Source organism: Penaeus vannamei, chromosome 23, assembly GCF_042767895.1.
Source record: "Penaeus vannamei isolate JL-2024 chromosome 23, ASM4276789v1, whole genome shotgun sequence".
Taxonomy (NCBI): Eukaryota; Metazoa; Arthropoda; class Malacostraca; order Decapoda; family Penaeidae; genus Penaeus; species Penaeus vannamei.
The window spans coordinates 35,915,659-35,930,658 of NC_091571.1; the positions used below are offsets into that span (position 1 = coordinate 35,915,659).

Consider the following 15,000-nt stretch of genomic DNA (forward strand, 5'->3'; position numbering starts at 1 on the left):
GTCCATCTCGCGCGAGCCAGATTTATCTCCGGGCAGATGTTATATTTCACTGTCTGTCTGAATGGACGCTCGTGGGGTGTTGATGCTTGGTTTGGAGGGGAGGAGGAGTGGGAGGAAGATGGGGGAAATGAGGAGGAGGAGAAGAAGGAGGAAGAAGAAGAAGAAGAAGAGGAAAGGGATGAAGAAGAGGAAAGGGAAGAAGAGGAATGAGAAAAAGAATAAGAAAGAAGAAAAAGAGGAAAGAAGTAGAGGAAAGGGAAGAAGAGCAATGAGAAAAAGAATAAGAAAGAAGAAAAAGAGGAAAGAGAAGAAGAAGAGAAAAGGGACGAACAAGAGGAAGAAGAAGGAGAGAACTAGGACTAGCATTTGGTATCTCGTTAGGTCGTCTCGGCAAGCTGTTTTGTAGGTTTATTTTTATGTAATATTTTTTGGTGTTTGTTATGTTTGGACTTTGTCGTATGAATGGAGTAATTCGCGTGGCACTTGAGATTAAGTGCTATTCCGTAAAAGCTTAGGAATAGGGGATGGAATGATAGATAATAAAAGGTCGATTGGCAGTATTTTAATCGTGTTGATATTACGTATAAAATCGCAGTTTTTGGAAATTGAAATACGGCTCTAGCACATCAGGAGATAGTTAGCATGGCGACACGTCAGCAAAAAATATATTCGTACTCTGATGGGCTTGACGTGTTAAGAAACTCCAGACCAATAAAATAATCATTAAGATTCCGAAAGATATTCTCATCAGCAGAGCCAAGGCAGGCGTTTGGCCCGGTTGCTGTGGGGGGTGAGGGGGGAGAGAGGGGTAGGGGTTGGGGGGGAGATGGGAGAGAGAGGGGCTGGGGGAGGGGGAGAGAGGGGTAGGGGTTGGGGGAGAGGGGGGTAGGGGTTGGGGGAGAGAGGGGTAGGGGTTGGGGGAGAGATGGGTAGGGGTTGGGGGAGAGAGGGGTAGGGGTTGGGGGAGAGAGGGGGCTGGGGGAGGGGAGAGGAGAAGGGGCGGGGACAAAAAGGGGGAGAGGGTTACTGTACGATAAAGAGGTTGGGTTGAGAAGAGTATGGGCTTGGTTGTCGTGTCAATATTGTGAAGGAAGTGTCGTCTGTTGCTCTGGGTTTTTTGACTCTTCTTGGAGCTCGTGTTGCTTGCTCCGAAGAGGTTGTGCTCTGCCGGTCGCTTTCCCCCGAGAGATGCGGTGGCTTGTCTTCTCACAATCCTAATATTTTGTGCTTGTGTGCTTGGCTACGGGGAGAAATATTCTAGAATACTGGTCCTAGGGAAGGGAATCACCTTTTTAACCTGATCTGTAGTGGGAGTTGAGGAATTAGAGTCAAAGACATTTTTTTTTTATTCTTTATTTTTCTTCTTAGGGAATGACCAGCGAAGTGTTTCCTTGAGTGCGTGACTGGAGGCATGTCAGATAGAAGGAAGGGCGAGAGGCGGATAAGTAGTGATAGGCCTATAGTCACCGGGGGGAGGCGATTCATCCTGGCGTTAATACTCTAAACAAAATGTTCCGTTTGTTATATATTTTTCGTTTTACGGTCACTATGCCGATGGTCATATGTCCCTCGAATAATACGTTTCCAAAAGCAGAACATACGTGGACGGTAAACAAAGCGAACTGTCCGCCACGCCATACTAGGCTGACGGACGCCAAGGAGCATCAGACTGAACAAAAAACAAACAAAAAACAGAGCCAAACAAAGACAAACGAGATGGACGCGTCAAATACAAGCCCCCTCGGACTCCCGGGCCATCAATCGGCAGCATCGCCCTCACCCCGGAGTTAATATCAAGACCAACTAATTGCCTCTCGGATCGTAAGGCTCTCCTCCCGACCTCTCAAAACCCGTGTCAGTCAAATGGGCACTTAAAGGATATAAACCCAGGCGTCCGGGAGCATTAATGGGCGAAGCTTGTCGTTCTGAGTGACCAGGGTGCTCTCTGGGGGGGCATGGGCGGGGGGAGGGGGAAGAGATGGGGAGAAGGGGAGGGGAGAGGGGAGGGGGAAGAGAAGGGGAGAGAGGGAGGGGGAAAGAGGGGAGAGGTGGAGGGGGAAGAGAAGGGGAGAGAGGGAGGGGAGGGGGAGGAGGAAGAGATGGGGAGAAGGGGAGAGGGGAGTGGGGGATTACGGTGAGGGGGGGGGGGAGATATAGTCTTTGGGCGGCGTTGGGGTCACGTGGCTGTGATCTAGAAAAGAAAAAAGAAGAAAAAATAAACGAGAGAAAAGCTTGTTTGTGATTTTAATGGGGTGTGTGATGTCCTTCCCGTGGATTTGATGGAATTCCTTTACTGATTGATGTTTACGTGTTTAAATGCTTGGATGATATTTTGGGTTTAAGGAAGAGGTAAACAAGATGAAGGTGCATTTTTGATAGAAGTGATTAATCACTGTCTTGTTTTTTTGTTTGAAAGTTGTCTTCATTTATGAGAAAAACAACAAACCTTTTATTGTATAATTTTGAAATCGGAAAACATACAATGTATTTGCAATGTATGCGTTTGGGAAACCCTTTAGGTAAGCCTTTACCTTTTTAAAGTAGGAGAATGCACTTTTCTCTAACAAGTGTTTCCAATTTCTTCAGTGACCATTGCAAAGAAAGAACATTGACTGAATTCTGACCAACAATGACTTTTACGAAAGGTTAGCCTCTGGTAGATTCACTATGTCTGTTCGCTGGACCCCCCCCCCCCCTTCTGTAGCGCTTTGTAGACCGTGGGACCGAATGATAACAAAAGGTTGAAAAAAAGCAACAACCACATCCGCTACCGTTGCAGTTTTGTGATCCTTACAGTGATCAGAGTAAAACTGAATTCCAGCAATGAGAATTGTAACGTAGGAAACCCTATTGGATATTTAGAATTTAGACCTGCGTTCGGGATATTCACAACTTGATATCCATACCAGGTGATGCAGATATCAAAAGTTTTTTTTTTATTTATTTTTTTATTTAATTTTTTATTTTATTATTATTATTATTATTATTTGTTTGTATATTTGGAACATGCAAGTACTCGTAATACTAGAGACTCACTGTGTTCATCCAACCTTGGGCTGGAGCAGGTGTATAGAGCACATGTATCTCATTATATTTTGGTGAGAGGAATAAGTGACGAAAAATTACTATATTTGGTATATAGGCTTTTCGTGGGAGGAAATTAAAGTGAGTTACTTCTGCGATGTCTATCACGCCCGGCCACAGCAGTCGAGGCAATAAGAACAAGTAGGTTTGTGGCTTTCCCCCCCTTTACCAAGAAATGTCTTTGCTATTGTGTTTGTTGTCGATCGTGTGGGCTCAGTAAGCATTGTTTTAAGCATTGTGTTTCAACAGATGGTTTTGTATTGTTTTAGAAAGGAAACTATCATCTGTCATTGTGTAGTTGCTCGTGACTTAAAACGAATGAATGAAACATGTTGAACACACATTGTTGCTGGAGTCCAAGAGGAACCAGAATGCTGTCCGTGGTATCGCCAACAGCATGGAACTGTTCCTATGAATCATATCCTTGTACCTGTTGTTCAGGTGGCAGGGCGGAGGGGCTTAGCAGGAGCCGGGGCCACTTGTGTATGCGGACGATGGCCACCGCAGGGCCATATAAGGTTAAAAGTGCAGCAGATGTCGGTCTATGCGTGCGGCCGGGGCGGGGGTCGGGCGCCGGCCATTGTGTTGCGCCGAGAGCCAGACCGGCCGTGTGTTCGCGTCGTCTGGGTCCTTCTGCGGGCACGTGATGTCTTGTTCGATTACTGGTGTGGAGCGCAGTCTCGTTCTCACCTTTTTTTCAGGATAGCGCCGTCGGTTCGTGCCTCGGGTTCGTGTTCATTGCGGAATGCCGAGGAACGGATGTAGGAGGAGAACCTGTAGGAGGAGAACCTGGCTGCGCGTCTAACTCGGGGCGCGCTGAGCCTGTCACGCTGAGCCTGTCACGCGGATGACACCCGAGATATTTGGGATGAGGGGGATGTTTGTCATCGCGGTGCCAACACGCCGGAACTGTCAACACCCTCTTCGTCATAGCAGCTGTCATGGCTTCCCTTCCCCTTGGCCCTTCTCTTGGCACACTCGCTGCCACAGAAACCCAATTTCCCAATACGAAAAGCTCACACGACGAAGGCCCGCGGCGAATGTTTTTCTTAGGATTTTACGCATTCCGGATATATCGCAACGCATATGATAAATGGGAAAAAAATAGTCACATCTCTCGTCGTTGATGGTTGTGTCACTTCGTTGGTAAATACTGAACGAGGCTCATTTTTCTGGCGTGAGAGGGTATGTTATGTCAGGTGTCAAATGGTCCATTGGCGTGAGTCATGTGTTTTTAGTCGCGTGTCGGGTCAACACCCACGTAACAGGAGTATCGTTCTGTGTATTCAGCACATGCTAGTTCTGGGCACCATAATGACTTATTACTAATTACATTTTGAGTATATATTTTTTCCTTGCATGGAAATATAAATTATAATTTAGATTGTTTTCTTCCGTGAAAGAAAACACAAATTATACTAGTGTAAAAGCGGCAAAGCGACTGAGGCTTCCACGTAATAGTGACGTTGACACAGGTTCAACCGAGGAAGAGGTAGTGAGTTGGCTGCATGTCCTTGGTCCCGCGTGAGGCCCGTGACGCCCGTGCTCGACATACAGGGCGTTCTTTCAGCCACGGTTATCGCCCGGGCGCATTCTTCCCCCTGTGGCTTATGCATTCCTTCCGAATTCATTATGCATACCAGGGAGGTAATTAGAGAAGACGACGGACCACAGGCTGCGTGTCTTCGTATCTTGGGAATGACGCTTGGGTTTTAGATAGAGAAGATGTATAAGTGGAGTTACACTATCTTGCCATTATGTCCATGTGGCTATAACTCTGAAGTCCTGAAGCGTTGTTACTGAAAATACACAGCCATCTAGACTCTTGGGGAAACCTCTAGGTGTATCCGGCCGGAGTCGCTGTCCTGGATTCCAAACGAGAACAAATATGCAGTAATGGCGTCTGAATAGATCATTTTGGAGACGTATTTGTCCAATCGCCGAGACGTTAATATCTCTCGCGTTCCCATGGAAATTACCCGTCCGTGATTAGCCAGTCTTCCAATTGGAAAGGGCTGATTGATGACGAGCGAAATGTGCTGCGAGTCATTGAGAGAGAACCCATTAGGTTTCGATTTTCGTTTTTCTTTCTCGTCCATCGCGTGGGAGGAGGAACAACAGTCGCTTGATATATGTAGGAAAGTGTTGTAACTTGGAAGAGTAAACGAATTAAGTGTTTTTTTTTTTTTTTTTTTTTATTGCATGACGATAAGACATGCGATAAATTCTGGACGGGAAAGGTTTACCGTCACGTCGCCCTTCGCCCGGACAATCGAAGGAAATAATCCATTTTCCCGGAGTGCTTCAGATCGAGGTAAAAATGGGCGGCGCTGACGAGGGTCTGTCGCCGTCACGCCACTCCCGCCGTGGCTTACGTCCCGACCTTCAAAATGCTAATTAATGAAAGAAAGTGAAATTGTTCCCGAGGGGTGAAGTGTATTTATTCCTTTTGGGAGCAGAAATAGGCCTAGAGGGGAGCTGCGAAAGGGGGTGGGGGGGAGGGGGAATGAGTTGGCATGAGTGATTGATACCACGGGGTTAATGGTAAGTAAATTAAGCGCTGGTGTGACCTGACAGTGATGTACGTGGTAATCGTGGCGCAGGTGTCGGGCAAAGGCAAACGAAGGCAGAAAGATGAGGATATTTCTTCTCTCTCTTTTTCTTTTTCTTCCTTTTCTTTTTTTTCTCTTTTTCTTTTTGCTTCCTTTTCCTCTTTTTTTCCTTTTTCTTTTTTTCTCCCCTCCTCCTCCTCCTCTTCCTTCCCCCCTCCCTCCCCTCCTCCTCTTCCTCCTCCTTCCCCCCTCCTCCTTCTCCTTCCCCCCTCCTCCTCCTTCCCCCCTCCTCCTCCTTCCCCCCTCCTCCTCCTCCATCTCCTGCTCCCTCTTCTTTTTTCTACTTTCCATGGAGTAGCAGGAATGATTCGTGTAATTGAAATTTCCTTTTAGCGACTGGGTTTTATGGCCGCCGGTGCTCGGGCCATGAAGGTGTTCCCCGATTTGATTTTATCTGAAGGAGAAAAAGGGGAATAAGGCGTATGAAATATTAGTTGTAGAACGGCTTTGATGGATTAGAGAGGCGCATGTATTATCCCCTTACGTTGGTAGTATATGACTTCCATGAATAATGTATTATTTGCTTATATAGATACGGTTGTGTGCGTATTTGAGCTCGGGCGCGCGTACGTATCTCATACGAGAATGATGTACAGGATACAACTCGATATGATAACAAGGGGCATGACGTTGCTGTTGTGCCCCATTGATTCCAAGTCCGTCTTCCGCCGTACGCAAGGTATTTACGGAATGACGCTCGAAAACCGTTTTTAGAAAGCAGAATTCGAGATTTTCCTCATGCATAAAACAGGAGGACAGTTAAATGACTACCTAATCACCTTGTTGAATGCTTGGTCATAAATACGTAACTGGGACTTGGACCGGTGATCGGCGGTAGTTAGGGACCGACAGCGATTGTTTGAGAGCAATTAAGGACAATGCGAGATTACCTCAGATGGTTATCTTCGGAGGAACGGACAATACGCTATCTAATGGACATCGCTTGTCTGGCCTATCCTATACCGGGAAGAGATTACGGGGTGGGAGATGCCCTGGGCGGTTGGGTAGGACGGGGAGGGACTGCGGCGGGATCCTGCTTCTTGGGGATAGGGAGATGGGGAGATATTGTGAGTGTGGGGTGGCTATTTCGATGGGTCCATATTGGGAGATATTGTGGATGTGGGAGATTACTTCGCCCGGGTCTATGATAGATGCTGTGAATGAGGGGGGATACTTTGGGGGAGATGATGTGAATGTGGGAGACTCTCCCCAGACTCAGTGACAGATGCTGCAAATGTGGGGGACTATTTCGCCTGACTCACTGGGAGATGCCGTGAGTGTGGGGGAGTTTCCCCTGACTCAGTGAGAGAGATGCTGTGAGTGTGGGGGACTATTTCCCCTGGTTCATTGGGAGATGCCGTGAGTGTGGGGGGCTATTTCGGTTAACTCATTGGGAGATGCTGTGAATGTGGGGGGGGGGGCTGTTTCGATGGGTCTTAAGTGGGAAGTAATTTGAATACTATAAATCACTCAAAAGTCATATAGTTGGGAGGTGGGAGGGAGGGTTTGAAATCTAGGATTAAGTGATTGAAACAAAAGAAATTGGATGGAATGTGGAGAGAATATAAATAGTATAAGATCATTATTAAAGGGAAAGATTTTTTAAGGTAGTGCATTTAAAATAGCATCCCCGATGTTCTAAAAATTGATGGGGAGTTAAATGTCATGGGAACAGAATAATATACTACAAAGTAAATATACACATAAAAAAATATCGAGGATGAGACCTCAACATTAGTATGTGAAAGACGACAACAAAATTATGCAGCGTGAAGAGATATTACAACGCCTCTTTGTTATGACGTGACGTACTACACACGTTAGGAAGGGTCCGACCGCTAGTTCTGAATCAGATAATGAATCATCTCGAGAGAGGATACGAAATTAAAGGAGGAATTGTCAAACCCATTTCCAGAAAGGCGAGGTTTAAGGAACAGTACTACAGAACAGTGTCAGTGGTTAGCAGCTCCAGGCAAAACCCAGGATGTACAGGAGATTACATCTAGCGACAATAGAGCTTATCCGGTGCCGATGTAGAAAAGCGATAGTGGTGAACATCCGCTCTTCGAGAAAGAGGGAAACGGTAGACGACAAATAAAATGTTTGTTTTTGTCTTGTTACTGACTTCTGTTTGTTTCTTTGCAGGTGATGTCCGAGGTGCCATGGTGCTCAGGCTGGCTGTTCGCAGCGCTCCAGGTGTGAGGCAACTGTGCACATGACGCCCACGCCCGCGCCGACGCCCACGCCCGCTCTCCGCACCCCCACGATGGCCACGATCACGCCCATGTCTCCGCCGCGCCCCGTGCCCGTCAGCCGCCACCACGACCACAGAGACGTCGCCAAGTCTCTCCCTCGAGACTACGGGGCGTCGCTGAGGGACCTGGCGGGCATGTCGCTCAGCCCGCCCAGGGATTCGTACCGAGGATTCACTAGCGTCAGGAACCACCTGGGAGGATCCTGGGACCAGCTGGACTGCCCCAGGCCGCAGGTGGCTCAGCTCAGGGCATCGTGGGACCACCTGGGTCCTGTGTGGGACCAGCCCCTCGACGCCACGCTCGATCTGTCTCGAGGTCCCGACGCCCTTCTGACACACACATTGCGCCCGACCCGGCACGAGGTCACCAGCCCGAGAGGTCAGGCTCTCGAGGATGACCCTGCGTCACGTGACCCGGGTGTCCTTGATCTAGCTTCCCCGCGGGACTCCGTCGCAGGAGCCAAAGGATTACTCAACGCCCCCGGCCAGAACAACTGCTTCCTCAACAGCGCAGTACAGGTAAAGTGCCACCGCTTTTGGTTGCAGCGATCTCTCTCCCTCTCCCTCTCCCTCTCTGTCTCTGTCTCTGTCTCTGTCTCTGTCTCTCTCAATATATATATATATATATATATATATATATATATATATATATATATATACACACACACACACACATTTCCATTTCTCTTTCCCCTTCTTTCCTTTTCCCTCACTCTGCAATATATGTGCATGTACTGTATATTATTTTTATGACACTTATAGATATAACATGCAGCATACTTGCTCGTTGTGGGAACTCAGATGCATGGGTCGTCTTCCCAATTATTCAAACTATTTACAGGTGTTTTGAGGACCTAAACGTGCAATTAAGATTTTGACAGTCACGTCGTTACAGAGGTCCAGTTATGTGACACAGAGAGATCACTGCAGGGAGATTATTATGTGATGTTAATGGGTGCAACCTGCTCATGGTTTAATTACCTAATAACATTGTTCTCGAGTTTTGAATATGTAAAAAAAAACGGTCCAATTTCCGTTCCAAGATGATCACGATTAGAATTAAAGCCGAGAAATGGTCAGGTGTGACGGTGAATTGTTTTTTTTGTTTTGTTTTGTTTTTGTGCGCATCGAGATACGACATTGTTTTGGCGTCACGGCGAACGCGGGAACAATGGACGTGACGGAATGGCTAATTGGCGTAATATCTACTTCATTCCTTGAGAGTTATGATCCGCTGTAAACATCGCTCCGTTGATTTTATAATTCACCCGACTGCCATTGGCAATCTGCGTCATTAGTCCATTAGTTTAGAAAACGACTTTCTTTTGTTCGGTGACGTTCCCACGGCGGGTCGGAGGGGTGGGGTGAGGGTGGGGGGGATGTGGGTGTGTGGGCGGGGGTAAAGGGGAGGGTTGGGGTAAGGGTGGGGGTGGGGGTGGTATGGTTACCCGGCAGAGAAGCACATTGATGACTCTGATGACTGGGGACGTTGTTTGGGTAATTGTAGGACTACAATTGCTACCGGTGCTTGTTACGACTCATAATGGTCTTTCTGTTGCCAGTACACAAGGGTCACGCCAAGGGGGATATGTGACCGCCTTGATTCATGCCGTGGCTGACTTGTTTTGGGGGTTAAGATTTTATGCTAATCTGTCCAAAAACGATTTTTACGATTTGCAAATTTATCCAAATCTGTCCTGAAACAGTCCAGTGGATTATGAAAGAAGACATTACTGTGGATATATTTGTTTGTTAGTTCCCGAAGACTTACTGTGAGGGAAACAAAGATCAGATAAAGATAAATACCAGCACATTACGCATATATTTAATACTTTAGTTAGACATTGAAGTGTAGTATAAAAGCAACACAAACACGTATATGTTTTTTTTTTATTCATAAGACCAGGAGACTTGGCGGGTCACTGACTTCTTGCACCTGGAATATAAGATTACTCTTGACAGTTCTCAGGCCTAAGTAGTATAAGAGTGAGCCGGTATTTTGAATATTCAAAATAGATTAAACGTTGTTTTAACGGTCAGGGATGCAATTTCAGAATAGTATTTTTTCGTATATATAATTAATCCATATTTACTTTATTTTTTTTTATTCGAAATAGCGATATTTTCATTCGCTTATGAATTTAATCTGACGCTTTTTTCTTTTAAATATAACGTCAAGTAATATTTGAATCTATTATCGTTCAGTCAACCTGTCAGATGAGAAGATTAATGATTCACGCCATCCTGAGAGAGCTGGCAACTCACCTTGATCAAAATTAATTTGAAAATCTGGTTCAGGTCAAACTTGGTGACAAAAGACGGTTGGGTTTGTAGCTTATAAATATTTATGGTTGTTTTTTGTTGACATTTGTGGTCTTTTAAAAAAATTATTGTCATATTTTTCGTGTTCTGGGTTTATGAATGATGGTGGTGTAACAAAAATGTAAATTTAGTTATGGATAATGAAATTCGCGCAGATGGTATAAGAAAAATCAGTCCACGGTATTACATTCTCTCTCTCTCTCTCGCTCGCTCTCTCTCACTCTCTCTCTCTCTCTCTCTCTCTCTCTCTCTCTCTCTCTCTCTCTCTCTCTCTCTCTCTCTCTATTTCCTCCTCACTTTCCCCCCTCTCTCTCACTCCCACTCCCTTTCCCTCCGTCCTTCTCCCTACCCCCTCTTTCCCCTTATCCCTCTCCCTCCCTCTTTTCCCTCTCCCTCTCCCTCCTTCTTTCCCCTTATCCCTCTCCCTCTCCCTCCTTCTTTCTCCCTACCCCCCTCTCCCTCCTTCTTTCTCCCTACCCCCCTCTCCCTCTCTTTCCCTCTCTCTCCCCCACACGAAGACAAAGACTCGTCGAGGCGAGCAGAGGTTCCCAGACACGAGCGCCAAGAAGAGGACACCCCCCCCCGCCCGCCCGCCCCCCCGGAGCCAGCGTCGGAAATGCCATCGTGTGAGAGTCGAGGCTGGAATTAACTCCGTGATGTGATTACGTCTTTGGGGCCTATGCGGACGTCGAGGGAGGGAGGGGAGGGAGGGTGGGGGTGGGGTGAGGGTAGGGGTGGAAGGGGGTTGAGGTTGAGGGTGGAAGGGTGAATGGGTGTGAGGGTGGGGTGGATGGATGGATGGGTGGATGGGTGCGTGGGGGTGGTGTGGATGGGTGGAGGGTGGGGGTGGATGGGTGAGGGTAGGGGAGGAGGGGTGGATAGGTGGAGGGTGAGGGTAGGGATGGATGGGTGGAAGGTGGGGGTGGATGGGTGGAAGAGTGGATGGGAGGAGGGGTGGGGTGGAAGGGTGAGGGTGGGGTTGGTGGGGTGGATAAGTGGAGGGTGAGGGTAGGGGTGGAAGGGTGGAGGGTGGGGTGTGGGAGGATGGGTTGGGGATAGGGTTATGGAAGGGTTATCGTGTTTTCTTCTAAGGTCGAAATAGGGTGTGATATGGTCTTCATTTAGGTATTTTCTAAGGTCTATCTTCTTTTTCTTCTACGTCATTTCCTTTTTTTTCTTTTCTTACTATTCCTCTTCTGACGAGAACTGGACGGACTGGTTGGTTTCCATGGAGCGTGCGTGGGTGTCAGTGCGTGTGCGTGGCTTCTACAACCTTAATATGTCAGACACAGTACAGGTGATGTGTGTGCCGACCCAGCATTTTCCTCTAAGTAACCTATCTGATTTTCAGGTGTATTAGGAGAGAGAGAGGGAGGGGGAGGGGGAGGGGAGAGAGAGAGAGGAAGAGGAAGAGGAAGAGGAAAGAGAGACAAACAGAGAATGAAATTTTGAGGAGAGAGAGAGGGGGGGGAGAGGGAGAGAGAGAGAGAGAGAGAGAGAGAGAGAGAGAGAGAGAGAGAGAGAGAGAGAGAGAGAGAGAGAGAGAGAGAAATAAGAAATTGACACTGATACAACACATCCGATTTTTCAGATGCAGGAGAAAATAGAAAGTAGAATGATAATTTTGGGAAAAGTGGAGGTAAAAATAAAGGCCTATACAATACGCTCTCTTTATTGAATTAAGATGTGGCAGCGATACGCCGACTACCTCTCGGGGACATCGTAGTCGTCGGGGGTAGAAACGCGCCTGTAATTAGGTCTCATGGAGTCATCGATGGAATCGCTAGGACGGACAGTTACCCCATAACGACCTGTTGATTCAAGGGAAACTCAAACAAGCATTTGGGCAAACTGCTGCTTCCCTGCCCAGGTCTCGGAAGGGGGAGGAGGGAGGGAGGGGAGGGGGCACATGCTAACCAGAACTACCCCCCCCCACCCCCCACCCCTCACTGGACACTCCAACATCTGCGTTCGGGAATACAAATCCGCAATTATTCCAATTACTAACCGCTGTGTACCGCTACATCGATCATGGTCGAGCATCGGTCTGTCTCCCCGGGCCGAAGCTGGGTTGTGGGCGCGGAGGCTCGTCGACGGTCCGCGCTCCCGCCTGCACAGCATCGCGGGTCTTGTCCTTGTTAGTGGTTGTAGGTTGTAGGTTGCAGGTTGTTGGTTGTAGGTTGCAGGTTGATGGTTGTAGGTTGCAGGCTGTTGGTTGTAGGTTGCAGGTTTTTGGTAGTAGGTTGCAGGCTCTTGGTTTTAGGTTGTAGGTTGCAGGTTTTTGGTAATAGGTTGCAGGTTTTTGGTAATAGGTTGCAGGTTTTTGGTAATAGGTTGCAGGTTTTTGGTAATAGGTTGCAGGTTGTTTGTTGTAGGTTGTTTTTGTAAGAGATCAGCACCGTTCTGTTGTCTGTGATAGTCAAAAATCAGTTGCAATTTATCTTTTATTGTTTTTCGTATATATTGCACTGAGACTCGACGGCACATTATTCGGAATTATTCAGATTGCAGTAAACTTATGCTAATTTCATTCAGGTATAACGTAGATCGTTTCTTAGGGGGGATGCAGGACCGCTTACTATAGTATGGAAAACCTTGAAAGGGAAATCTGAATGACGGGAGAAAACCTGGGGCGAGGACTTATATTTCTTTGCCGCTTTTGTCAGTTTTCTTTAGAATTTTTAGACAGACCCTTATTCTAGGTCTTTTCGCACTTTATGATCCCGACGATAAGAAGAAAATCTAGACCCAATAAGTCTCATTTGATACTGGATTTTGTCGACAGTTTCCTTCATTTGTTATACAGGATTCTGTTTTTTTTTTTTTTTTTTTTTTTTTTTTTTTTTTTTTGTAGTTGATGTCTGTCTTTCATATCATATTGATGTTAAGTTATCTATTTCTACTCCATTATCTTCACTTCTGATTATAAATTGTATATGTAGGTATCTTTTCTAAGTGTTATGATACACCTTCTGGTAACTGGAAACCCTACAGAAAATCGTAAATGTTATCATCAGAAGAGCTTTTCCAACCCCAGTCCGAGAATTAATAGAATCGCCCAGAAACCGAGAACCGAAGTGAGCGGCCAGATATAAAACCGAGATAGAGAGAGGACTCCGTAGACCTCACAGATAAACGGCATAGCTACGTGAACCACAGTCGCGTCCCCGGCCTAAGCTAATTGTCGGAGTGAACAAGATCGCACCGATTCGGACGCTCGACGACTGTGATTCGTGGCAGTGAACAAGATCGCACCGATTCGGACGCTCGACAACTGTGATTCGTGGCAGTGAACAAGATCGCAGCGATTCGGACGCTCGTCAACTGTGATTCGTGGCAGTGAACAAGATCGCAGCGATTCGGACGCTCGACAACTGTGATTCGTGGCAGTGAACAAGATCGCACCGATTCGGACGCTCGACAACTGTGATTCGTGGCAGTGAACAAGATCGCAGCGATTCGGACGCTCGACAACTGTGATTCGTGGCAGTGAACAAGATCGCAGCGATTCGGACGCTCGACAACTGTGATTCGTGGCAGTGAACAAGATCGCAGCGATTCGGACGCTCGACAACTGTGATTCGTGGCAGTGAACAAGATCGCAGCGATTCGGACGCTCGACAACTGTGATTCGTGGCAGTGAACAAGATCGCAGCGATTCGGACGCTCGGCAACTGTGATTCGTGGCAGTGAACAAGATCGCACCGATTCGGACGCTCGACAACTGTGATTCGTGGCAGTGAACAAGATCGCACCGATTCGGACGCTCGACAACTGTGATTCGTGGCAGTGAACAAGATCGCACCGATTCGGACGCTCGACAACTGTGATTCGTGGCAGTGAACAAGATCGCACCGATTCGGACGCTCGACAACTGTGATTCGTGGCGTCCGTGGGAGCGTGGCTGGACGGACGGCCTATTTTGCACCGCGACCGGTCTGCAGGGTTCCGGGAAAGTACGGTTCCTTCTTCGGGGTTCTTCGGGATGGTCCGGGGTTCTTCGGGATGGTCCGGGGTCTTAAGGAGGCATAAATCTTGCCGCCGGGGGTGGGGGTGGGGTCTCTTTGAGTTCGAGTGAATGGATGTATGGAATTAGCAACTCGACCAAGTTTTTTTTTTTTTTTTTTCTTTTTTTCTCCTTCTGTGTCTCTTTAGATTAATTTTTACTTTTCTTCTACTTTTATTTGGACTGCTTCTCCTTGTTTTTTTTCTTCTTCACTACCACCATCACCTCCTCCTCCTCCTCCTCCTCTTCTCCTCCTCTTCCCCTCCTCCTGTTCCTTCCTCTCACTTCATCATCCTTCCCCCTCACTCTCTTCATCATCATCCTCCCTCTTCTTCCCCCTCTTTCTCCTCCTGTTTCCCCTCCTCCTCCTCCTCCATCTCTTTTCATCCTCCTACGAAAAAAACAACTTATGTAATCACCACAAGAACAAGAACCGCCGACTTGCCCCCTCCCCAATCCGCGTGGTTGCACCGATAGCCCGAACCCTTCTTTGAACCCCCGGACCCTTCTTTGAACCCTTCTTTGAACCCCCGAACCCTTCTTTGAACCCTTCTTTGAACCCCGAACCCTTATTTGAACCACCGAACCTTTCTTTGAACCCCCGAACCCTTATTTGAACCCTTCTTTGAACCCGCGATGAAATGCCGATTTGAATAATCGATTAATTAGGCAAATGACCCACAGGAGCCGTCGAATATGGTCGGGTCTGGGGGCGCTGCTGC

General features: G+C 47.3%; 1 protein-coding gene across 2 annotated transcripts in view; it reads left to right on the top strand.

Moving 5' to 3' along the window:
- Positions 1-15,000, top strand: part of ec (ubiquitin specific peptidase echinus) — a 329,693-nt gene that overhangs the window by 45,885 nt on the left and 268,808 nt on the right. For both annotated transcript variants that reach the window (XM_070137267.1, XM_070137266.1), the window contains exon 2: positions 7,842-8,469. In XM_070137267.1, the coding sequence (XP_069993368.1) occupies positions 7,912-8,469 (558 nt within the window). In that variant the 5' untranslated portion in view covers positions 7,842-7,911. The remainder of the gene's footprint in view (positions 1-7,841; positions 8,470-15,000) is intronic.